The following is a 26,804-nucleotide window of genomic DNA, read 5'->3' on the forward strand; positions in this document are numbered from 1 at the left end:
CCTTTCAAAGAGGACAAATGAGCACATGAAAAGACAGGATGGTACTTAGAGGGGAGTACTGTATAGGCTAATAAACTGCTTAACAATAGTTTATGGTCGAATAGACAAATAATTCAAGTGAAATACAGTTCAGTGGCTCTTGAGGCATGGGGGGATGTTCCTTTTTACATTAAATAGGAATACTTCTGCCAATTTGCATGAATACAAACAGCGTTCACATGATTCACTGAAATCTATTATAGGCCTAGCTCTACAGCAGTGGTTCCCAAAGTTTTTAACTCAAGACCCAAAAGAGAAATTAGACATTTGCTCTGGACCCAAACTAGAGAAAAATAGCAGATCTACAAGCTCACAATACTTTGCTTCGTGTCGCGTTATGAGCTTGTAGATCGGCTATTTTCACTACTTTTTCAAATTCATTGAATTTCTTGTTGTTTGTTTTAAAATGTATTACCAAAAATCTAAAATAATTTGATTTTTTGGGAAGTGGAAAATCCTTTTAAATCTAGAAAAAGAAAGTTACATTTTTACTCCAGTCCGTGACCCACAATTGGGTCGCGGCCCACAGTTTGGGAAACAGTGCTCTACAGTACATCATACACTGAGCCACTTGAGCCAGTGTATCTACAGTGCATTTAGGGTCTGTTGGCATGAAAAGCACCCGAAAGCTTCTGTCCTCTTGCCTTTCTCCTTCACCAGCTCATCACCTGCTGTCTTTAATGCACGCATGCTGTTTTCCCTTTCTGTCCTCCTTTCTCTTAGCCTCTCCCCCCGCGCCCCTCTTTTGAAGTACCCGGGGGCTCCTGTGGTTTTCAAAAGGGTCGGTAAAGGGCAGCCTACTGTCCCCGTCGAAAAAGGCAGGGCCGGGGGGATAAGCGTATATGTCACCACCTGTCCCCCGCGTCTCTCTGTCAACAGACACGGCTTGGTATCACTGTACTCACGCCTCCCGACATCTCTCCCCCCCGCTGCTTTATACCACGCTCTCTCTCTCTCTCGCATTCAAGACAAAGATACATGAGCGAGGCGAGCGAGCCAGCTAACAAACACACACACACACACACACACACTCGCACACGGACCCTTACTGTCCGCCGACCGGCCCACTGGAGTCAAATCAAGGACCAGGGGCGTCACAGGGGGTAGGAAAGTGGGACTGAGTTACTGGGGCCCAAGGTGGAGGGGCCCTAGTAACTTTATCTATTGAAAAATAGCAGATATACAAGCTCACAGCGCGGCACCGAGTGCCGCGCTGCGAGCTTGTAGATCTGCTATTTTTGAAAAGTTGTGAAAATGTGTGAAAATCTTTGAATATATGTTTTTTTTGAGCGAACATTTCTAACTCAAATTTTGCTTCTGGGGGTCCCTGGAACGAAATATTTTGAGATCGGGGTCCGTGGCCAAATACATATCCTCTTGGGGGTCCTTGACATAGGTTTCTTGCACGAATTTTCACGGTTTTTCAAAAATAGCAGATCTACGAGCTCACAGCGCGGCACTCGGTGCCGCGCTGTGAGCTTGTATATCTGCTATTTTTCAATAGTTAACATTCATGGGGGAATCCTTGTACCCGCAGGGCCCAGAATTTGGTGTGACGCCCCTGTCAAGGACCCCCACGGGTGGAAAAGACCTCCCCCCTCTCCCTCCCAACCCCCCTAATTTCCCCATAACAAAGTGATCTGGCTGGCCCGCCGCCAGCCCTCTCTGGGAGTTTGTAAGGGCTGAGAGAGAGAAAGTCCTCTGTCCTGGGGAGAGAGAGAGAGAGAGAGTCAATTATTACTGAGGCCGAGGAGGTCATGCAGAGAGCCAGTGATTGAGCCAAGCTTCTTCTCCATGTGAGAAATTAGCCTTTTTCCGAGCGGTCATCCAGAGACCAAAACCCCCCCTCACACGGGTTGCGTTTGTCTCTGTTCGATCTAATGAATACCTACTCCTCCCGCGGGGGAAATTCAGATATCGCAGCCCAACCCAGCTGCTTTTTTTTATCAGCTTTGACCCAGCTGAACTCAACCCAGTGATGCCCACAAGGAGTGCAAGGGGGAAGGGGAGCAGTGGTAGCTGGAGTGGGGAATCATACCTGCGACCTCTGGGGCCTCCGGAGTCCTAGGTGTGGACACTAACCACTCAGCCACCACTGCTCTTGCGATCACTTGCGATCTGATCGCAGGTGAAAATCCCACGCCTTTTCGAGAAGCTCCGTGGACCCATCTGATCTCCACTATATTCATCCGCACCCTCCATGCCAAGGCACGTGCGCACATAGACCTCAAAGGGGGCTTGTGCCCCTGCCCTTTTATCTGTCTGTAAAAGACTGCACTCTCCAGACCATGAATGTAGTTTTCACTATGGTGAAAGAAATGCAAATGCCCTCTTTCAATTCCATACCTGAAGGCAGCATTCAAGATAATTTCCTTGCTCAAACTCTCCTGAACTTGAAAGCAGCATGTTGAAAGAATTGCCCTCTCTGTGTAGAAACTAGAAATCCATGCCGTTACGCAACATCTCCAGTATTGACTTGATTATGCTCAAGCACCGAAAACAGCCACCCTCCAAGCTCACGCAGCGCGATGTCTGGTGAGCTTGGAGGTCTGCTTTTTTTCAATATTTTCACCAAAAGGCCCTTTTAGAAATGTCAGCCCCTGCCTCTCTAACATTCTCTGCACGTCCCTGTCCATGCCTGTCTTGCCCTCCATGGTCCGGAAGGGAGTCCAGCGTGGAACAGGACGATCCCAGATTAGACGCCAGGCCAGAGTCGGCGTCGGACACGGCCATCTCCTCGAACCTCTGTATGACCGTCCTCACGGAGCGGAAGGGGACGTCCCTGCGCCACCGCCCCCCGCCGGCCCCGCGGGGCGGGCCCCGGTAGGCCGACGTCCTGCCCACGAAGACGTGGGGCGGCGGGGGCAGGCCGCAGCGCAGCCTCAGCCTGCCCTGGCCCAGGCCCAGGGCGGGGAGCACGCCGCCGCCGCCGCCGGCGGGGCCGAAGCGGGTGGGCAGTGTGGCGAGGTGCTCCCGGGTCAGCGGGTTGGAGAAGCTCAGCGCCCCGCCGCCCACGTTGAGGAAGACGCCCAGCGCCGCCACCCGGGGGGGCACGGCCCGCAGCGCCTCCCGCCCGCCGTCGTACACCGCCCAGAAGGACGAGTCCCGCCGCTCCAGCCACCAGCCGCCGGAGCCGTCCAATGACGTCACGCCTGAGGAGGGGGAGACGGTTACAGAGTTCTTTATTGGTATAATGATGCACGCTTAAAGCAATTAAGACATGCTGTTTTTACCGATCATTTGTCCTGGTACTTAAAACGTGTATTAAAATGTTGAAACTGAAAACTCCACTCCAGTGAGCCATGGCAATTGTTCTGATGCTTTTGTCCAGAGGCCAATGACCTCACTTTTCTGAGCCTATAATTATTCAAAAAAAAAACTACAGATTACAGAAAAACCACTGAATGTTGAAAGTTCAGTTGTTTTGTCTAATTGAGGTTAGGAAACATGAAAAAAGCCTTAAAAAAAGAAAATGTGATGTCATAAGACCTTTAAAGATATTGTGCCGTGATTTTGTACCCCCTACAACATAATCATCAGGTATTATGATTATACTTGGAGAAAGATTTATTTTTCTTCAAAAAATGTGTACAGAAAGTGTTAAAATTATGTTTGTATGCTGCCACACCCACCTGTTCAGTAAGTATATCTTAATGAAGTGACCCAGCTGAAGTTAGCCACAGATGTTGCTGGATGATGAAAAGGGTGTTATTATGATGTCATTATATCTGTGTAATTCAATTGGGCCTTTTGACCCAGAGGCTTTCAAAAATACACAGAGAAGACATATTTGCATATTATAACTACACCTGGGGGTCTATTAGAGTGATGTTAACGCCATAGACACATACAAAGCAGAAACAGTACAAAAGTATGGCACCACCTCTTTAAGGATAATCTATCCCTTTTAAAGTCCATCTGCTTTTCAACATAACTGGGGTCACAGTCATTGTTGATATTGATCAAGGGTGGAAAAGCCACTTCTTTTTGATCTAGCAGGTGATCAGAGTGGGCTGTTCAGGTAATCAATTGGACTGATCAAACACAACCATTGACCAGTATTGCTTGATGTATAGCTTACAACTTTTGTCATTCAAGATCAAGGCACATCCCCCAATCTTGGTCCCAAAAGCAATGGTTTGGCAAAGGTTGCCCACCCCAAACAATACATTGCAGTTTCATTTTAAAACCAGCCAGGTTGGTCCATTAGAAATAGAGAGACCTTTTTTTTTTTATCCTGAAGGAAATTCAGTTGCCACTGCAGTAAGGATGAAACTAATGTACAGGGTAGAGAATAAGACGAGAATAATTGATAGGGACACTCATTAAAAAGTAATAATATTAATAATACCAAACTATAAGAACTTTTGATTGATGTTGGTCTTTTCATGATAAACGTTAAAGCATCATACTGTCTAATCAGAATCAGTTATTCATGTCCATGATGTCCGCACTGTTTCGAAAATGAAATGAGGCAGAAACCCTGGAGAAAATCTCCAGGTTTCAAATGTGTATGTTTTTTGGTAAATTAAAGCCCTAGCAAAACATCATACAAAAGTATTGCACTAAAGTAGGGAAAATAGCAGATCTACAAGCACACAACACCTTGCGATGCGAGGCGTGGTGGACATACAGTACAAGGTTTCCACAACAAAGTAAGGTTGTTTTGTTTTTACTTTTCTGCTTTATTGTTAATCATGTCTACTTTTTTCTGATACGCTTGTGCTTCATCTTTGCTCTGTAAAGCACTTAGAGCTGATTTCTCTGATTTCATAATCCAACTTTTTGCCTATAATGACAAAGCCAAAACAGGGACACCAGGTTGAAAGTGGCTAATAATGAGACAGACAGACAGACAGAAGTAAGTAAGTAAGTAAATTTTTTTTACTTACTACTACTTACTACTTAGTACATCTCATGGCTCCAGACGGCTCTGGCAGAGGTTCGGTCCTTGGCCAGTAAGCGATGCATGTCATTCCACACCATCTCCAGGGTACAAAGTGGCACATTTCTTTACTTTGACGCGAATGAACAAATTGTTTATGACTGGGACACATGCACTCATATACACAGACTGCAGATGTTAGGTCGGGTTTAGCCAAGGCTATATTCATTTAATAAGTCGTGGACCAGCCAAGAGTTGAAATCAATTTTCCAAATGCCAGTGAAATAGTAGGGCAGGAGAGAGGGGTCTACCAGCACCCCAATGACATGTTTTCGAAACCTGTTTTTTTTGGTCCGTTATGATGTCTAGTTATGATTTCTGCTTGTTGCCGTCGCCAACTAATGTCCCATGGGGTTCATTTTTAACCTTTTCTCACAACTATTCCCGATCTGAACCATACAATGGTCATAACAGAAAATGCCATAACGCTTGATGTAAACAACCTACAGGGACAAATGAACACACTTTTCTATATGATTTTGACCCAGGGAATTCATTAAAGTGGTTATTTTTAACATTTATGCACATCTTGACCCTATTTCAGGACAGAAACGGTGAAAAATAACCCAAAAATGTTCAAACACGTCTATACTTCTCTTTGTACAGATGAATTAAGGTGTATTCTTTTGATACCACAGGTTTTTTAGGACCCTTATGATGTCTAGTTATGATTTCTGCTTGTTGCCGTGGTCAACTAATGTCCCATGGGGTTCATTTTTAACCTTTTCTCACATATCCCCAATTAGTGTGGGGATTTAGGGGAGCAAATGCTAATTTCGTGCAATTTTGACTTAAAGCGCGAAATTTTGCACAGATGTAGCCCAGGGCTTGCTCTAATGATTTAGCTAGGGCGCCCGAGTCTGCGACCTTCGGGGTCGTCACAGCGGTCAAATCAAGTTGGGCTTCCATTGACTTTCTATACAGGAGGAAAATACCCAGAAAAAGATTTTTATTCTGGGTATTTAAGGAGGATCTGAGGGGTCTAACTAGGGGTTTGTCATGATGCTGAATCCATTGCAGGCATTTGTTTTGCACAAAAAACATTCTGTGGGCTAGAAATGGCCTCAGAAAACAATACACGTATGGGTGAGTATTCATGTTAGTCGGAGGCCTTAGGGTTTTTTTTTCTTGTGCTAATCAGTCTAAAAGTTCAGAATTTTGCACAGATGTAGCTCAGGGCATGTTCTAATGATTTAGCTAGGGCGCCCGAGTCTGCGACCTTCGGGGTCGCCACAGCACCCACACAACTCTGAAAAGTGATGACTCATCACTTTTCATCACTAAAGTCGATGGGAGCCCAACTTGATTTGGCCGCTGTGGCAACCCCGAATGTCGCAGACTCGGGCGCCCTAGTTAAATCATTAGAGCATGCCCTGAGCTACATCTGTGCAAAATCTTGAACTTTTAGACTGATTAGCACGAGAAAAAAAAACCCTAAGGCCTCCGACTAACATGAATACTCACCCATACGTGTATTGTTTTCTAAGGCCATTTCTAGCCCACTGAATGTTTTTTGTGCAAAACAAATGCCTGCAATGGATTCAGCATCATGACAAACCCCTAGTTAGACCCCTCAGATCCTCCTTAAATACCCAGAAAAAAAATCTTTTTCTGGGTATTTTCCTCCTGTATAGAAAGTCAATGGAAGCCCAACTTGATTTGACCGCTGTGGAGACCCCGAAGGTCGCAGACTCGGGCGCCCTAGCTAAATCATTAGAGCAAGCCCTGGGCTACATCTGTGCAAAATTTCGCGCTTTAAGTCAAAATTGCACGAATTTAGCATTTGCTCCCCTAAATCCCCACACTAATTGGGGATATGTGAGAAAAGGTTAAAAAATTAACCCCATGGGACATTAGTTGACCACGGCAACAAGCAGAAATCATAACTAGACATCATAAGGGTCCTAAAAAACCTGTGGTATCAAAAGAATACACCTTAATTCATCTGTACAAAGAGAAGTATAGACGTGTTTTGAACATTTTTGGGTTATTCTTCGCCGTTTCTGTCCTGAAATAGGGTCAAGATGTGCTTAAATGTAAAGAATAACCACTTTAATGAATTCCCTGGGTCAAAATCATATAGAAAAGTGTGTTCATTTGTCCCTGTAGGTTGTTTACATCAAGCGTTATGGCATTTTCTGTTATGACCATTGTATGGTTCAGATTGGGAATAGTTGTGAGAAAAGGTTAAAAATGAACCCCATGGGACATTAGTTGGCGACGGCAACAGGCAGAAATCATAACTAGACATCATAACGGTCCAAAAAAAACAGGTTTCGAAAACATGTCATTGGGGTGCTGGTAGACCCCTCTCTCCTGCCCTACTAAAAGAGATGGGCTGTGCTGGAGAGCATCAATCAATTATAGTTCTGAATGTCAAATAATAAAGCTGGAGTCTTGAACTGAATAAAACCAATCTGTAGAGTATTAGTTCTCCAAGTGGGGTCCGGGGACCCCCAGGGGTCCTTGAGGGAGATCCAGGGGGTCCCCAGCTAAATGATTGTTAGAAACCAAATGGACCCTTAGGAATATGTAATATGAGAGTGTACAGATGGAACCATTTGTACACTCTCAGAGTTACATCTAACTATTAATTTACTGAATGTCTGTCCGCCGTCCACCATCTGACCGTCTGTCTGTCATGCTGACATCACTGATACTAAACAGTGTCGCCACCATGGTAACAATGGAGATGACATCACAGACTGGTATGGACACGGAACGCCATATATGGGCATAAAAGAGTGCCAGCCAGACAGGCGGATACAACGGGTATTGCATAACTGGACATCGATGGTGACTATTCTGCCCAACGGGCATCGCTCTGGGTTCTCCAACATTCTGAGACTCCTACATTCAATCCCTCATCGCACCCCCGGGCACAGGAGTAAGTTGACATTGATATTACAATATAAATGTGGGTCTCAGAGATAGAAATACCATAAAAATGGGGTTCGTAACCTATAATGCATGTCAAACTGGGGGTCCTTGAAATTAAAATGGTTGAGAATCACTACTAGAACCGTACAAATCTTCTCAAATGGGGGTCCCAGGCATATTTTTTGCAAATGGGGGGGTTTGTGGGCTAGTAGTAAGTGTCAATTTGGGGGTCCTTGACATGAAAAAAGTTTGAGAACCATGTAGTGGAGCAGTGGTTCTCAAAGTGGATTCCAGGGACTCTGTGGGTTCCTTTAGGGGGTCTAAATTGACCCATACAAGTCTGTAACTCTGACAGAGTACAAATGGAACCAAATGAACCCGCTAGGGTTCATTTGGTTCTATTTGTACACTGTCAGAGTTTAGGGGAGACCTTGAAATTTGAAAGTTTGAGAACCATGTAGTAGAGTATGTCACGACTATACTGTACAGTAACTTGCACATCTGCTGTGGCTGGAGGTGTTCTCCCCACTCCTCCATTAAACAAGACATGGGAAGGACACCTACTGGTTGACAAATAGCACAGCCTGAAGCCAATAAGTTCATTATCTCCCTGGGCCACGCACTCATTCCCTGTTGGATGACGGGTATATGTTTGCTTTCCAGTGGTGTAAAGTACCTTTACTTGTACTCAAGTACAATTTTGAGGTATTTGAGCTCTACTTGAGTACTTTATACATCACATTTTATAGGCAAATATTGTACTTTTACTTACAATTATTTGGAAACTTTAGTTACTACAGTAGTTACTGTGTAGATTCTGATTATTATTACAAAGCACAAATTAACCACTTCAGCCCTATATACATTTCGGCCTTTCGAAAATAGCAGATCTACAAGCTCACATTGCGCAGCATACTTTCTGCATACTTTCGGTGTTTTAAGTACATTTTGATGCCAAAACTTCTTCAGTCAAGTGAATTCTTAATTCCAGACTTTTACTTATAACAGAGTATTTCTACGATGCAGTATTGATACTTTTACTTAAAACATTTGAGTACTTTTCCCACCACTGTTAGTTTCCCACCCGGGAGAATCCCAGTGGTTAAGGCCCTTCACTCTATCTAGCACTATAACTAAAAGAAATCGCTCATGTCAAGCAGATGGCAGAGTTCACAACAACTATAAAAAATAATACAATGGTGAACGATATACATTTAATTATAGTTATTGTTATAGTTATATAGTGCTCAGTGTGAGCGGCCCTTTACAGTTGCAATGACCTCTTCCCATTGGGAGAGGACATCTCTATATACAATTTGAAACTGACAGAACGGTGCATTCGACATACATACATACAGACGACCCAAAGCAGTCCAATTGGCTAGGACTGATCACGTGGCACACGTGCCGACGTCCTCACGTCACACCAGCGCCATACGTGCTGACGTAGAGTCAACACCAGGCTAACAGTTAGCTAAACAAATGATGTACTCACGTTTGCATAGTCAATAGCACTACTGTCCACATTCCAGTACATTCCATCACTTAGGCACGAGTCCCGATCACATTAACATAATCCCATTACAGCAACGTAACGTTACTCTTTTTAATTCGCGGAGTTCTTCACCGGAAGTGCGTCCGGCCGTCAAATATGTCAGACCGGAAACGTGCTGCGGCACAATAGTTCCGCCACAATAGTGTGTGTGTGTGTGTGTGTGTGTGTGTGTGTGTGCCTGTGTGAATGGCCCTGTAGGCTGCTCAACAGCACCACTTGAAGGTCACCCAGTGGTATTACAGCTGTTGGTACTGCATATACAGTGTACATAGGGACATGAATACAAAGGGACACACTAAGTCAAGCGTGCATGGGAAGCGGTTTGCACCGCTCCAAAAAACAACAACAAATGATATAACATGATGTGTGTGTGTGTGTGTGTGTGTGTGTGTGTGTGTGTGTGTGTGTGCGTGTGTGTGTGTGTGTGCGTGTGCGTGCATTCGTTTGTGTGTGTCACATTGTGTGGGTGTCTGGGAGACTGTGGTTGTCATGTACACTCTCATCCTTGTGCTATTGCATGAGACAAGCAAATCCAGCAAATCCACCGCAAATCAGTTTGCGTTCCGAAACCCCATCAAAATCCCAACTGTGACAACAGCTGAAGAAATAAAAAGGACTGTGGGCATGGAAGCCACTATAGCAGTGGTTTTTCAATCCTTTTCACGTCAAGGTCCATTTATTTATTTGGCATTTGAGCCCACGGACCACCATTTGATGAGATTTAGCCTCTCAGACCCAAAACCTAGAATATTTTGTTGCCGTTGGATAGGATTTTCCACACAATTCCATGCCGTATTGATGTGGTACCATGGGAGAGATAACAGGCAAACCTTGATCAAAATAACAATTGTTCTACTGTACATTCTCTAATCGTGTAGACTTGTAAATAAAGTAATGCATAAAATGAAACCAAATGGACCCGCAATGGACCATTTGGTTTCATTTTACGGTCTCAAGAGTTACAGATCTATAAGGGTCAATTTGATTACCAACTCTCCATCTAGAGATGTGCCGATTGATCCGTGAGTGATCGCGGTCGGCCGATAATGCCTCTATCGGCTTTGATCGGTATCGGCTTTGCCGATCTACAAAGCTAGATCAGCTATTTTCACAATATTTATCTGTGGGACTGAATGTAACCTCAGCTTCAACTCCTACAAGTTGAATTGTATACTAAAGGATCTCAGCCTGAAATCTCCTAATGTTTATACTTAATATACAATGTCAATGTTTTGTAAGAAGAATCATTACATATATAAATGCTGCTACAGTAACACAATACATAGAAGAATTTATGGATTTGACGCTGTGATCGGGAATATCGGTATGCAATCGGAGCATCTCTATCTCCATCATTTAGCTGGGGACCACCTGGAACCCCCTCAAGGACCGCTGGCGGTCCCCGGACCACTGGCTGAAAACCACCGCACCATAGCAACAAAACGAAAGCCTCACCGATTTGGTAGAGATTGCTGTTGCAGACGTCCACCTCCCAGTAGTACTGTCCCCGGGTGATGACAACGTCAGCGCACACCCGAGGGAGCGCCGTGGACGTGACCCGGGGGTCAGAGGCGCTCGGCGACCCCCTGACCTCACGGCCGCTGTGGTGACTAGCGGGTGGCGTCAGAGGAGGAGTCCGTCCTCGGAAGGTGACGGTCAGGAAGGAGTTGGACAGATGGAGTGACGGAGGGAGACTGGAGGGGTCCAGAGCAAAACACAGCCCTGAAAGACCCAGCAGAAGGGAGTGGGAAGAGGAGAGGGGAAAGCTTTTATTTCAGTGGTCTGGGGCGGGGACCACCAGTGGTCCATGGGGGGGTTTCAGGTGGTCCCCAGCTAAATGATGGAGAGTTGGTAACCAAATGGACCCTTATAGATATTTAACTCTTGAGAGTGTCAAATGAAACCAAATGGGTCCATTTGGTTTCATTGTACACTCTCAAGAGTTAACATGTTGTTAAGCATACCGGTATATGCAATACTCAATTTAGTCTACACCATTAGAGAATGTATAATTATCTAACGATAACAAAATCTTCTACGCTTTGGGTCTGAGAGGCTAAATCTCACTAAATGGTGGTCCGTGGCTCAAATGCTGAATAAATAATGGCTTTGATATGAAAAATAAATATTTTATTTATATTGTATTTACGATTTATACTATGTTTACCTGTGTAATGTAATGTAATGTACTCCACTGTCTGTCTGTTTATTTTATTTTTTGTTTTCTGAGGGGATTGTGTCCCATCCAAATAAACACAAAGTAAAGTAAAAACGTGTTTTATCTTTTTATAGGCAGATGCAACAGATAAGGGACAACTTCAGATATTTACATCTAGTCTAAATCTAGACAACTATCAGTTGCGTAAAAAAAGAAGAAAAAATAAATCACACCTAATGTCAAGTGAGCGGTGAGTTAATTTCATCAAGTGTCCCAATAGCCAATCACAGCGTGTCCTGCGAAGCCTGTCTGGCGTAAAACAAACTTTGAGCCTTACATTTAACATGTGTTTCGCCCCCGGTTCTCGACCGGACAACATACTTTGAGCCGTTGGTGCCAGGATGTAGGCTGGACGCTGTAGCCGCGCTTCAGTTTACTTAAGTTTACTTAAGCCCGGACATTTTTTACTGTAACATGTTTTCCCATTGGTTTTTGACCGGTCATAGCCAGATGTTGGAGCTATAGCTCCTGTTCCAGGAGCACCGCTCAAAAATAATGACTTTTAATCAGAGTTAAAAGTTCTTCATAAGTGCTTAACAAGCAGCTGTCTGGGTATGAAGAATCATGACATCACTAGCAGAGGAAGAAGTTACTAGTTATTGAATGTACTTGGTCTAATATGGGCCTATAAACGTACATTGTTAATGTCTAGCATTCAAAAGCAGCTATACTTGCACTGCTCTGAAAGCCTCTGTTAACGGTGAAATGAAAACTTTATTGATGATTATAAGTATCCTTGTATTTCTTTATATGGAGCCTGGGTGAGTTTACTGGGGTATAGACTTCTTCCACTCCTGACTTCACAAAACGTTATTTAATGGATCCATGTCTGAATGCTGGGGCGTTGCAGATTTTACTGTTCAAAAGCCGTTTTACAGAACCTATTTTCCAAACATATTTGTTGTTTATGAGAATGCCAAATTAAAACATAATAGGCACTGTTTTTCTCATTATTTTAATTTCCAGTGCTTAACTTTATTCATTGCCCTACCTTTAACAGAAGGCATTTTCAATTACTTTCATTGTAAACCAAGTATCAATGCATTGTATGGCTATAAATGACATTTACATAATATGTTGTGAAGGATTGTAGAATTTCAGACCTAGCACAGAGCGCTCCATCTCGTCCTCTTGCAGGTCTATTCCGCCCTCTGCTGGTGATGTTAAGGAAGTGGTTTGATTGGATCCTAGGTGAAAAATGGAGACTGTTGTCAAAGATTGTTATGGGAAAGATACAGCATCCCAATAATTGGAGTCACTAGACCGACATGGCACACAAATCCTACAAATGGCCAACTAAGTGGGCACCAGCTTCTGACAAATCTCGCGAACATCCAATGTTTACTGGTGCTAGATGCTGTGAGAGTGTGTTGCTGGGACAACGAAAGGTTGACAATAAAGAAGATTTTCTCTTGATTTGTCCTTCTGAAAAAAGCCATTTTAGTGTGAAAATGACAATGATCAGGTCCAATTTAGCTCAGTGACCATGGGGCTAAAGAATGGTTCAGAAGCTGTGTTTCACTCTTCCAATTCACTCTTCCAATTTAGACTCCAACCTTGCTATTTCCATCTTGGCTGTAGTCTGTGGGGGCTGTGGCCTCTATTCAGGTTACCCCGACCCTGCCGTCGCTATCCTGGTTATGTCATTATGTAGGTGTAAATGCTCTAAAATGTTCTAAAGTTTTCTATAATTTTATAACACGTCACATCACTACGTATTCTGAGCTTGTAGATCAACTATTATCTCAACACCATCTTGCATACAAAGAACAAAATAGGGCTTAATGTTTTATGAAGCTACCTTCACAACACCACACTCACCATGCAGAGAGCACTGGTTCAGGACTCCCCCTGTTCGGCTGCACCGTGAGTTCTAAACACAGGGGGCAGTAGGGAGGGTGTCAGTGTTTGCATTGTATTACATGAATGGATGGATGGATGGATGGATGGATGGGTGGGTAGGTAGGTAGGTAAGTATAGGCAGGCATGATAGATAGATAAATACAGTTAAATAAAATAAAATAGTCTCTCTCACGTGCATAGGTGGGAGGGCAGTTGCAGACACTCCCTCGACACTGACGTTCCCCTCTCGGCTGCTGCTGCTGCTGCTCCCGGCAGGTGTCAGGGTGGGGTCCAGGGGCAGACAGCTGACGGCGGACGCCCACCCCCAGCATGGCAGCTCCACCTGGTGGTGACAGCCAGGGCACAGCACGGAGCACACGGGAGGGAGGCTGGAGGAGGTGGCACGACGCCGGCGGTGGCGGAGAGGGGCGGCGGGGGCACTTCCCCCGTCGAAATGTCCCTGCAACGCGAGGACCTCCCCGCGCGACACGCAGCGACCGCACACGGTGTGGGAGCACGGCAGGAGCACGGCCACGTCGTACTCGCCGCCGCAAGACGGGCAGAGAGAGGATGGCCTCCAGTCTCTCTCCTCTTCATCCTCCTCTTCTCTCCCAGGCTTTTGCCCGTCAGCGCCCTCGTCTGGTGGTGGTGTATTTAGCTCCCTCTGTGCTGTCTGGGTGCAAAGGGGCTTTGTTGACATTATTGTCAAAGTGTTGGGGGAAAAGAAGCCTTTAAAACATGATGTTACTGCTTCTTGTTTTCGCTTTTATCATCCGTGTCTGGGTCAAAAAATCACACCTGATGAAGTGAGCGGTACTATTTATGAGTTAATTTCATCAAGCGTCCTGCTAGCCAATCGCATCGCGTCCTGCAAAGCTTTGCCAATGGGACCCCTGGGCGAACACACTTTGAGCCATGTGCCAAGATGTAGGCCATATCTAGGCCAGATGTAGGCCATATCTAGGCCAGATGTAGGCCATATCTAGGCCAGATGTAGGCCACGCTTCAGTTTACTTTATCCCCAGACATTTTTGAAAACGTTTTCTCCACCAGTTTGGGAACCGTACAAAGCCAGATGTTGGAGCTTAGATCCTGTTCCAGGAGCACCGCTCAGAAATGGGACGTCCTATAATGCCACCTGTTTCTCGGGACATCCGTCATCCACTCTTTCTTGACCTCTCGAAAACAGCATCTCCCCCAAAAACACCATCCATGTCCAACAGACAGTTTACAGTTTACAGTTTAGGCATTTAGCAGACGCTTTTAATCCAAAGCGACTTACAATAAGTCGAAAGAAGACAATAAATAACAGATTGAATGCAACAGGTCTATGGTTGCATCGTGTGGCATCACAGAACCTGGCTCCACTCCCTGAAGAGCAAACAGCCGCCTATCTTCGTTCCTTTCCAGGGGGAAAGTGCACTGACAGATGGAACAACTTGGTGGAGAAATATTCCTATCGCTGCCATGTCAGCGAACCCCTTCTTCTGTCCCCGCAGCGGGTTGATGTGTGTGTCTGTGTCTCTGTGATGCTAGGTGGGATGGACAGAGGAAAGATAAAAGAGTGATACATGGCACAATAGAGAGAGAGAGAGAGAGAGAGAGAGAGAGAGAGAGAGAGAGAGAGAGAGAGAGAGAGAGACAGAGAGAGAGAGAGAGAGAGACAGACAGACAGGAGACAATCCTTTTATTAGGCGCCCATTGCTTGGCGTTGCCATGGTAATAGGTCCTCCCAGAAAGATGCTTGAGAGAAGGCCAGCCCACTGCAAGAGAGCCACACACGCACGCACGCGCACACACACACACACACACACACACACACACACACACACACACACACACACACACACACACACACACACACACACACACACATAGTCTCTCATCTGTCTGTTCAGCAGCAGTGGTGAGTCCCTCAGTGCCAGTGGATTACTATTTCACTGCTCCGTGACGTGAATGAGAAAGACCCCCCGTGGTCGCCATGGTTACACTTCCTGGTGTCCCCTCCCCTCCAGCTGATGAGCCACAGCTCATTGTCCTCTTGTCTTGTTCACCAGGCTGAGGGCAGCATGGGGTCATGCACCCCTTTGTCCCTGTGGTGGAAAAAGTACTCACATTTGTTACTCATGTAAAAGTATCAATACTGCAATGTAGAAATAGCCTACTCTATGACAAATAAAAGTCTGGCTATTTTCAAATGGCCAAAATATATTTGTAGTGGTTAATGTAGGTTTTGTAATAATAACCAATCTACAAAGTAACTATAGAGTTTTCAAATAAATGTAATGGAGTAAAAGTAGGCTACAAAATTGGATCCGAGATGTAGTGGAGTAAGTAGCCTAATGTATTGGAAATTGGAAATAGGCCTACTCAAGTACAAATGACCTACCTCAAAATTGTAGGCCTACAGTAGCCTACAATGTTGCCTTAATGTAGTAGGCTACTAGAATTAGTTACTTTACACCACTGCTGAAGCAGGAGCACCACACCCCTTTGACTCTGGGACACTTCTACTGGGTTCCTAGAAATGATTTGAATGAGCGATAGACGCGACGGGAGATGGACACGTCCCAAATGGAGTATCCGGGGCACGGACCCAGCAGTGACGCTTATCTGTTATTTGCCAGACCGGGGATCCACTTGTCAAATATTAACTTTAGGGAACTTTAGAGTAAATCAAATATCAAGTAAGTGCCACCATGTTTTGGTCGATTGCATAAAAAGCTTGCGTTGCATGCCAAACGGATCTTGTAGACTCCATTTGTTTCGTATCAGAGAGGCCTGTAGCTTGTTTCGATATCACACATTTTTATTTGCGAGGCGACGTGGTTGAAAATCGAACGTCTCATGAAGGATACCTTTCAGGAGGGCTAAAAAGACAGCTGATCAACTCCACCAGAGCCTATGGACGTGATCTACGACGCGCACCAACTTTAGGCTGCTACAACTGGATATGAAACACGTGTAGGAGGACTATACCTGTCCGGTTCGGGTTTCTTTTGTAGGGTTGATTTAAGGATGCACAATGTGAGACAAATGCCACAACGGAGAGACGCCATGTCCACGAGGACGGGTTATGGCTTTTAGCAGTAGGTATCCTATCCACCAAAATGTGGGAATTGACTCATCCTAGGCTGAGAGCATTTCACATACATAGTCTGTTGCCAGATAGGCTCTAGGCCACTGGTTCCCAAGCACTGGGTCGGGACCCATGTTTGGGTCGCGGACATGCTTTTATGGGTCCCTTGATGTTTGATTTCCTGCATTTTGTTTTTAATTTGTTTTTGTTATTTCAAAATGTTTTCCCAAAAAGCTAAGATTTTCATGAATGAAGAAAATGCAAGAATGATTTTTCTAAGTAATTTCATTAATAAATAATACAAAATGAAGCCTAATAGCCTAAGAACTTAAATTAGATTAAGAAATTCCAAAAATTAGAAAACAAATGTTCAAGAAGTAGTGAATATAGCTGATCTACAAGCTCACAACGGTGCTGTGAGCTTGTAGATCTGCTGTTTTCACTAGTTTGGGTCCCGAGCAAATAAAATTTCTCTTTATGGTCTCAGGCTAAAACGTTTGGGAACCACTGCTCTAGGCTAGGCCTACTTCAAAAACAACAACACAAAAACAACAACTTGTCAATGCGAGCTGATAGTGTAATTGAACCACTGCAGCAAATAGATGTGGTAGGTAGCAAATGCAAATGATCACAACTTTCACTAGTACAGTAGCCTATCAGAGAGATGCTGTGGGAGTTGGGCTACACTGTTGCTTGCAGGGCTTATGGGGGACTAAAGAACCATTTAAATACTTAAATAGGCTACTTTTTTGTGTGAAATTTGTGGGAATGGAGCAGACAAATGGCATTTGAGGATTTCTCCTGAAATCTGCTCCATTCCCATTGAAATGCATTGGCAGAATCTGCTTATCAGCTGGCAACCATACTTTGGTGTGACCGTGCCCTAATGGAGTAGAAGTGAAAAATACTGACAACTGGAAATACTCACTCAGCAAAATAATAAATAAAAAAAATCTAAATTGTACTTAAGTACATTACAGTACAGTAATAAATGTACACCACTGGATGCCAGCCCGTCACTGATCTCTACGTTTATCTTCTAGGACCCCTGCTGCTCTTCATCTGCCTGCTGTCTTCAGACGTGCCCGCCGGTGTCCAGGCCAGACCCGTTGACTTAGTGTGTGACGATCGAGTCAGGAGAGACAGGCTCAGCCTGGAAGACCTGGAGACTGACATGGTGAGAGAGCCAGGGGAGTCTAACCTATTTGGAAGCCGCGCAAAGTAAATATCCTCAGTGTTCATTTAACTGAGATTGTAAAATGCACTCCAGTTAGGTAAACACCAAGGACTGTAATGTGTGTGTACCGGTATGTACACAACCTGCATTTGTATTAAAACAGAACGTGAACGGCAACAAATCATTACTCTCAGGCAGGGCCGGATTAACCATAGGCCTCGTAGGGCATGTGCCCTGGGGCACACATGCCAATGGGGCACAAAAAATATTTTGGAAAAAAAAAATTTTTTTTGAAGATTTTTTTTTTTTTTTTTTTTTTTTTTTTTTTTTTTAAAGCTGAGGGTTAAATAACAACTCGAAATGGATCAGGGGAGCATCAGGTACTTGTTTTATTTATTAAGCTTGCATAATGTATCTGCCACTGGCTTAGCTGTATGTGGAGCCCCATAGCCTACATTAGCAGGAGGAGGAGGCTTCACAGAAATAAATCTTAATCAAACACACCAAAGTTTACATTTACCAGTTGGAAAGGCTTAGATAAGAACTTGAGGTTGTGATGAGATCATTTGAGAAATGGTTCATATATTTATTATGATGATATGGTCTGCTGCTTAGCTCTGAGGCCCCATATAAAAATCATATAAAATCAATCAGTGGATTAAAAACGCCAAAGTTGTCATGGTCATGTTGGCAAGGGTTAGACAGCAACTCGACCTTGGAATTAGAGCATTTGCTCCATTTTTGATGAATCTGTGATATAATTTCTCAGTTAGCCTGGATTAGCTTGTGGGCTAAAAAAACGTCTATTTAAAATGTGGCAGAATGGGGTTGTTTTGGCTGCTGGGGGAACACTTAGAAGATGAAAATGGCTTGGTTTGGGTCCAGGGTCTTGTGGCATATTTAAAGCATATTGTTCAAACATGTTGTGTCCATTGTAAGGGTGGAAAAAGTCATTCTTCATCATGTGGTGAAAACAAAATACTCTACAGGTTGTGGTAGGCCTACAATGTATATATTTATAGTATTTTTTTATATATGTGTGTAGGCCTCCATAATGTAAAGAAAAGTAGCCTAGTTCTCAATCATTCCCACACTGAGTCTGTGCATTCACATGATTCAGCCATTCATTCACTGACATGACCTGTCACCTGCATGTGCCCCTCCCCTCCCAAATGGGTGCTCCCACGCTTCCTGTATCCTGACCTGTGCCCACAATGCCCAGCTATTTTGGCGGCATTTCAGTGAAAACAACAATTCAACATGGGAAGGAGAAAACAGTTAAGCGGTTGTGCAAAAAGACAAAAAACAGCAGAAAAAAGCGCTGCATAAAGCAAGATGCGATTCCACCAGCGGCGTAGCCACCGGCGCCGCAGCCGTGAATGAGGCGGCCTTGGCCCGCGAGACCGTGGCCGACCCGGCGTGGGGGGCACTTGAACTTGGTCGCCCTGGGGCACCACACAGGGTTAATCTGGCCCTGCTCTCAGGTAGTGACAAGTGTCCACTGTCCAGCCCTTCCACTGGAATGCCAGAAGTAGCGGCAGGCGTCTTTTCGTTCACCTGGAAAAGAAAAATTATTACTGCGATCATCCGTCGATCTGTGCTTTAGTTATGGTCCATAGCAATAGGCTTGTTTTGACCAAAAATGCAATCTGGGAAAAGATTCTGAGATGCATCAATCTTTCTGAATTTCACAACATAACTGTGTGTGTGTGTGTGTGTGTGTGTGTGTGTGTGTGTGTGTGTGTGTGTGTGTGTGTGTGTGTGTGTGTGTGTGTGTGTGTCTGGGATGTATGGGATGGTGATTACTTTGGCTCAGAACAACTGCGATGGATCAGACCTGCTCCCCTCTCCAATCCTACTGCCGTGTGTTAGGATACAGAAAGCTGCCTGGGACAGGAAACCTGTAAGAACCTGCCTTATATTCATCTCTAGACCACTGGTTCTCAAAGTGGGGTCTGGGGACCCCCAGTGGTCCTTGGAGGGGTTCCAGGGGGTTCCCAGCAAATGCTTAGAAATAATAGTACAGATATCTCCATTCATTTGCAATGCTGTTCTTCCGTGTCAAACGCAAAAGAGGAATGAATCTCAGTGGTTCTGCTACATTCTCTAAATGTGTAGACTTCTTGTAAATGAAGTAATGCAGATTGCACAATAATTTAACACTTAGGAGCGTAAAATGAAACCAAATGGACCCGTAAGCGTCCACTTGGTTTCATTTTACACTCTCAAGAGTTATAGACTAGGGTCTATTTGGTTACCAACTCTCCATCATTTAGCTGGGGACCACCTGGAACCCCCTCAAGGACCACTGGTTTGAAAACCACTGTCCTGTAATCAATGTCCTGTAATCAATTAATCAACATCTATGCCTTTGTGTGTGTATGTGTGTGTGTGTGTGTGTGTGTGTGTGTGTGTGTGTGTGTGTGTGTGTGTGTGTGTGTGTGTGTGTGTGTGTGTGTGTGTGTGTGTGTGTGTGTGTGTGTGTCCAGCTCAGGGACAGGCGTGCGGAGGTGGCCGGGGCTCTTGGGGGGCTCCTGGACAGTGTTATGAGGACACAGGGCCGGTCCACTCTGCCCTGTCAGACCTCTCTGCTGCGGAAGCTGGAGCACCGCCTCCGCAACCACCAGCTCATTGTCATGGGGCTGGAGTTACCGGTAAGCTGAGAACACACGCACGAACGTACGCACGCACGCACGCACGCACGCACGCACACACACACGCACATGCATGTGCGCATGTACAGTAAACATGAATATAAACACGCTTTCGAACATGCATGCTGTCAGTTTTTGCTGCCCTTGATTCAAACACCTTTGATCAACCGCTCCTTCTCTACTGTGTAACCCTCGTTGTTATTCATAACCATATAGCCTATATTATATGTCATGCAAACAATCTGATGGGGTCTGGTGTGGCAGGATGTTTTTGTTTTGTTTTTGTTCAAATATTGTTCAAAATTTAAATAGATTGCAGATGTTCATATGATCATTCTCTTCTTTTGAAATTTAAGAAGCAGTTTAGTTGATCGAAGTAGATTTGCCTTGCGACTGGCATTCTTGTACAGTAGTCCAACTTCTTCCCGTGAAGTATTTCACTGTCCTTTCAAGTTGCTCTCCCAGCGCTGATTATTATCAAGCACCAGATAAATATGTGTAATCTCCCATAGCCAGACCTTTAGTCTCTACCACTCTTAGCTGTGTCGGGACAGGCCAACAGCCTCTGTCTAAATCCAGGTCAGAGCATTAGATCAGTGGTGCTCAACCTGTGGTGTCCTACAGTTCCAAGTGCTGTCAGGGTGGGGGTCCCCAGTTCAAATATGATTCTTCTGGGGGGTCCCCAGTTCAAATATGATTCTTTTGGGGTGTCACAGCCTGAAAAGGTTGAGAACGACTGCGACTGCATTAGATGATTAGAGGTTGTTTTTACTATAAAAAAAGACCAGATGTAGCCTAGTTCAATTTATATTGTTACACTTAGGCCTGCATACAGCAAACTGAAAAGCATTATACAGATAGATATTCCCTTGAAGATTAATAAAATGGTGCCTGCATTCATGGAAGGTTCATATTTTATCTTTAATTTGGTCATAACAAATAGTGTACATACATAATCTCACACGCGCACGCACGCACGCACGCACGCACGCACGCACGCACGCACGCACGCACGCACGCACGCACGCACGCACGCACGCACGCACACACACACACACACACACACACACACACACACACACACACACACACAATTTGTAAACATGCATTGCATTGCACACTTTGTTTTAAGATTGAGAAAACTATATGCCCGTTGTCTCACCAGACTCCCATAAACTACCAGAACCACGCTTAGCTTTCGTTTTGTTCATTTACATTTGAGACAGACTGTTGTAAGCCGAGAGCAGGGCCACAGAATGACTTGCTCTTGAGGGAGTCCAAACGGGCGAGCAAGGGCATGCGAGGCTCCATGGAGTATGTGGCATGCCAACGAATATAAGCAGATATGAGCAGACCCGTGATTATATGCACTTACACTTCCCTTCTTGAGATTCTCTGTGGAACTTCTTGACCTTCGACTTCCCTGTAAGTTAACTGACAACATGTTGTCATACTGTAGGTCACCAGGTCATTTAGTGCACTGTTCCTGGCAGAAAATATTCATATTCCTACATTACTAAATGCATACCAGTGGTTCTCAAAATGAGGCCTGGGGATCCCCACAGGTCCTTGAGGGGATTTCAGGGATTCCCAAGCAAAATGAGGAACAGTTAAAACAACTGTAACCCTATATTATACTTCTACTTTTCGAAAAAAAGAGCAGATCTACAAGCTCACAACGCGTTGCATCTTAACACGTTGTAAAGAAAATAATCAAGTGAGCGGTGCAGTTCATTTTTATTAAGCGTCCTGTGAAGCTTGGCCAACATGCATACATACAGACAAAGCCAGATGTAGGAGTGGTTAGCGCCGCATAAAAATCTTGAAGAATTGTCCAAAATGTTGAATAGTTTTTGAAAACACAAATCACACATCTTCTCTTATGGCACGACATCTTTGTACATGGGGTTTCGCGGCCAAATACAGATCAATTTGGGGATTCTTTGAGATGAAAACGTTTGAGAACCTTTTGCACATTACAACTCCGAAAAGGCGACAGTCTTCAGGTTCAATACAAGCGCGTGTGACTCTTGTCAAGGTTCAAGTTTCAAGGTAGTACATTATTGTTAGGCCTACATCTTTTGTACAGGTACATAAGAGTAAAACGTATTTTTGTTTGGCTTCCTTCAGACAATGCAGCGGTTATATCATGTATAATAACAGCAAACAACAAATAAAAAATAAAAACAAGATAGTAATAATAATGATAATGATGTAGAAAGATTGAGGGCAAAGAAAGAGTGCAAAAGGCAAAAGAGCAAAGAGAATAAAAGAGCATCCTCAAATGTACATGTGCATAAAGTTGGTATATTGTATACACCAACAGCATTTTTCCAGTGGTTGCTACTGGACTTAACTTTTTGACTGACTGACACTGTGCTCTTGAACCCACAGGAGGAGGGCTCTGCTGCGGCGTCTGGGCCCTCCGTGGCGGCAGCGGACTGCCCCGCTGTACACAGCTCCAGCCTGGGGGAAGTCCTGCAGCGCTACGGCGCCCTGCTCCGGGGCAAACTGGACCGACTGGTCACTGGCCTCCAGCACCACAGCTGTCCTGACTGACGGGAGGTGCAGGGACGTGCAGAGAATGTTAAGAGAGGCAGGGGCTGACGTTTCTGAAAGGGAATTTTTGGTGAAAATCTCGAAAACAGCAGACCTCCAAGCTTGTTGTGAGCTTGGAGGTCAGCTATTTTCGGTGCTTGATACCACACTGAACTAAGCATAATCAAGTCAATACTGGAGATGTGGCGTACGGCATGGATTTCCACACAGAGAGGGTAATTCTTTCGACATGAGATGCTGCATTCAAGTTCAGGAGAGTTTGGACAAGGCGATTCTCTGGAATGCCGCCTTCAGGTATGGCATGGAAAGGGGGCATTTGCGTTTCTTTCACCATGGTAAAAACTGCATTTACAGACGGATAAAAGGACAGGAGCTCAAGCCCCCTTTCAGGTCTATGTGTGCAAGTGCCTGCTTTGGAGAGGTGACCTGGTCTGGTGGGGAAAAAAAAGAAAAAACTCAGCGAGGGACAAGAGTAGACCATTTGCTGTCCCATGTGTGAAGAGTTTTGCAAATCACATCAAGCAATCTTTATCAGATTAAAAAAAAAAGAACACCGTTGCGCTGCTGCGATGACTCACGTCGCAATTGACTGATCAAAGTCACAAGCGGAAAGATGAGGAGTGAGTTTGAACAGAGGGAACACGGCTGCACACAGAGGGCAATGTCTCACAATCTGTGCATGCGTATTGTTTTGATTTGGACATGGCTGAGTGCCTGGTGGTGCTGGAGCTATCTCCTCACTTCATTTGGCATCGTCTATGTTAAATAGCTTCTAGCACCCTCTGTGGGTCATCAAAGAGAATTGCACTAAATTTGATTTCCAGTGATTTGCATTAGTGAGATGAACAGATTGCTGCTGAAGCCACTGTCCACTCAGACTATGCCAGCCAGGGGAAATGCAACCTAAAATTAAACAGACTGGACTTTTATGATGTGCCTAAACGAAAGAAGAAAGAGGAAGCAAACCAGATACCGGTACATCTTTGGATTTTACATGCAATATTGTGATTTATTGTGTGTTACATGACCTAAAAAGAAGATCCCAAAAAGTTCCAATCTCAAGATCATGATCATGATCAATATATTACATCAGTCAGTGTGTTGATATGGGATTGCTTTGCAGACAGTGGTTTTATTTACAGCATAATTTCCTTTACGTGAACTCTGGCAAAACTGAAATTGTCATATTTGGCCAAGATCACTTACAGTACTTTCTCGCCTCTTCAGTCACCACTTGGCCCTCAATCCATCAAGGTTCTAGGTCTGCTGCCAAAAAATATGTTGGTGTCATATTTGATCCCAACCTAAACTTTGAGAACCGCATTAACATTGTTCCGACAATGTTTTTATCATCTCAAGCTACACAGGTTGCCTGTATGTTTTAGGATTGATTTTAAGATCTTACTGATTACTCTTGCACTTCATGGCCTGCATGGCTAAGTTATCAAGCTTGTAGATGTGCTATTTTCTAAAGATCTTTATAGTACATGTGAAATGGGACATTCTGCATAATGCGTACTTACTTACTTTTGGTACTTTAAGTACATTTTGATACCAATACCTTTGTACTTTTATCAAGTACATTTTGAATTCTGCCTTTGCTGTCGGTTTACTCGCCTCTAGAATGACCTACCTGAGGAGGTCAGGCTTGATGAATCAGTGTAATGTTTTATTTTTAACTGCACTTTATATTTCATGCATGTTGTCATGTTCGCCTTTATTCCGTTACTGATTTTATTTGTATTATTGTCCAGTATAGAAGATGCCATTGGACAAAATAAGGACCTCCCAGCATGCCTTGGGACACGCACGCACACTCTGACATTTATTGTCTTTCATTGTGTTATTCTGCTTACTGCTTGACCAAAACATGTCATTGGTTCATGTAATATAAGGATTTGGAGAAACATGTATTTTGGGTATGAACGCATGGTCGATGGGGGTGGTAGCGCTGAGAGCTACTTCATAGGCTATATCTGTAAATACAGTTTTTTTTCCATGTCCCGATTGGTTCATGCAAGTTTCTCCTTATTGTGTGTGTGTGTGCGTGCGTGCGTGCGTGCGTGCGTGCGTGCGTGCGTGCATGCGTGCGTGTGTGCGTGTGTGTGTAAGCACTAGTTTTCAGTTACTGAATGCCCCGCTGCCTCCTACTTTATGTGAATTTTCAAAACAGGTGTACACAGTACCGTCGTGTGGTTTCCAATGAATGCTTCCAATTCCGAGCAAATAGAAAAAGAATCACTGCATGGAATTTATTGACAGATAGTATTGGTCATAAGATGTCTATAGTGGATTTTTATGAAACAAAGTCTTGACAGAAACAAAGAGGACAGGCTACCCAAGCTATCCATACAGGTCTAATATTGGAGAGTTTGTTTAACTTAAAGACAGGGTGCTGTGTTTCTTTACCCCCTACAACATGATTATACTTGGAGAAAGATTATTTTCAAAAAAGTGTACAGAAAGTGTTAAAACTATGTTTTGTATGTGGCCACACCCAACTGTTCAGTACATGTACAGTATGTAGCAACATATTTGTTTTGTAGGCTAATTTCTGATTTAGCCCTATTCTATAGGTTAGGTCTAAATGGGTTAAGTATACCTGGTTGTCCAGTGGGTGGTGACCCAGCTGAACTGAACATATGGTGAAAAGGGGCGGGATGATATTATGATGTCATTATATCAGTGTATTTCAATTGGGCCAGTCATTGAGGCTTTAAACTTTCAGGAAGTAACCAAAAATACACAGGGAAGACATATTTGCATATTATAACAACACCTGGGGCCTGGGGGTCTAATATATGTTAACTCCACAGACACATACAAAACAGAAAAACTACAAAACTAAGGCATCACCTCTTTAAACTTTGTTTAATACAACAATCAGACTTTTCTATTTCATGAATGGGCTTTCAATGTTCACAAAGCATCAAAGTTGCTTGTGGCTAAAGCACGTAGGTCTATAAGCCAATATACAATTCCATGTGTGTAGTGCAAAAATTCTGACTTGCACAAAGTTGCCTATGTCCATATCATTTCAAGACTTGTAATATCATTTTGCAACCTGAATCCAGATATAGTGGAGTGGATAGGCTTACATTACACTGTTATACATAGTGCACAAGGAAGTAGAATATATTAGCATACAGTATATGTGTCAGTGTGTGCAGGGTTGAACCTATTATATAATGCCTATTATAGACCAGTCTTTGTACACAAATGGGTTAAAGAAAAACTAAACTGAAGGCAGCCTGTGGTTAGGTATTGTACTTTCGGTGTGGGGCATGATCAGGCATCCTGAGGAAGTAGGTACTATTGTTTCTTTCAATATTATTATTTGATTTAGTATCACATTCACACCACCAGTGGTGGAAAGTTACTAAGTACATTTACTTAAGTATAGTACTTAAGTACAATTTTGAGGTATTTGTATTTTACTTGAGTATTTCCAATTTCCAATGATTTTACTTTTACTCCACTACATCTCAGATCCAAATATTGTAGCCTACTTTTTCTCTGCTACAATTTGACTTCAATACTTTGTAGATTTTGAATATTTTCACAAAACATAGACTTGACCAGTTCATGTAGGCCTACATTTTGATATCATAACGCATTGTGAGCTATAGCTTGTAGATCTGTCAAAAGATTGTTACAGAATTTGAAAACTTGAAATGCATAATGTAGCCTATGACAGTCAGAGTAGGCTACAACTTTCTACTTTTGGTACTTTAAATAGATTTTGATGCCAAATAGGCCTACTTTTGTACTTTTACTCTGTACATTTTTAATGCCGGACTTTTACTTGTAAGAGTATTTCTATAGTGCACTATCGATACTTTTACTCAAGTAAAAC

At 43.8% G+C, this 26,804-nt stretch overlaps 2 protein-coding genes across 3 annotated transcripts; one reads left to right on the plus strand and one right to left on the minus strand.

Moving 5' to 3' along the window:
- Positions 1–1,492: 1,492 nt before the first annotated feature.
- Positions 1,493–17,566, minus strand: LOC308290471 (uncharacterized protein). 2 transcript variants are annotated; one of them, XM_080732319.1, is made up of 6 exons: positions 17,487–17,566; positions 13,673–15,572; positions 13,459–13,510; positions 12,741–12,824; positions 10,875–11,141; positions 1,493–3,191 (listed from the first exon to the last, which is right to left on the minus strand). In XM_080732319.1, exons 2-6 carry the CDS (start codon positions 14,177–14,179, stop codon positions 2,608–2,610), a joined length of 1,494 nt encoding a protein of 497 aa, XP_080588445.1. In that variant the 5' UTR covers positions 14,180–15,572; positions 17,487–17,566; the 3' UTR covers positions 1,493–2,607. The 2 variants fall into 2 exon arrangements, with proteins under 2 accessions (XP_080588445.1, XP_080588444.1); XM_080732318.1 differs by lacking the exon at positions 17,487–17,566 and adding an exon at positions 16,459–16,577.
- thpo (thrombopoietin) lies at positions 16,174–24,949 on the plus strand. Its single transcript, XM_080732320.1, has 5 exons — positions 16,174–16,568; positions 17,602–17,735; positions 19,552–19,638; positions 20,225–20,389; positions 22,784–24,949. Exons 1-5 carry the CDS (start codon positions 16,556–16,558, stop codon positions 22,946–22,948), a joined length of 564 nt encoding a protein of 187 aa, XP_080588446.1. The 5' UTR covers positions 16,174–16,555; the 3' UTR covers positions 22,949–24,949.
- The last annotated feature ends 1,855 nt before the right edge of the window (positions 24,950–26,804 follow it).

This window comes from Nannobrachium achirus (genome assembly GCF_963921795.1).
Source record: "Nannobrachium achirus genome assembly, chromosome: 8".
NCBI classification, from domain to species: domain Eukaryota; kingdom Metazoa; phylum Chordata; class Actinopteri; order Myctophiformes; family Myctophidae; genus Nannobrachium; species Nannobrachium achirus.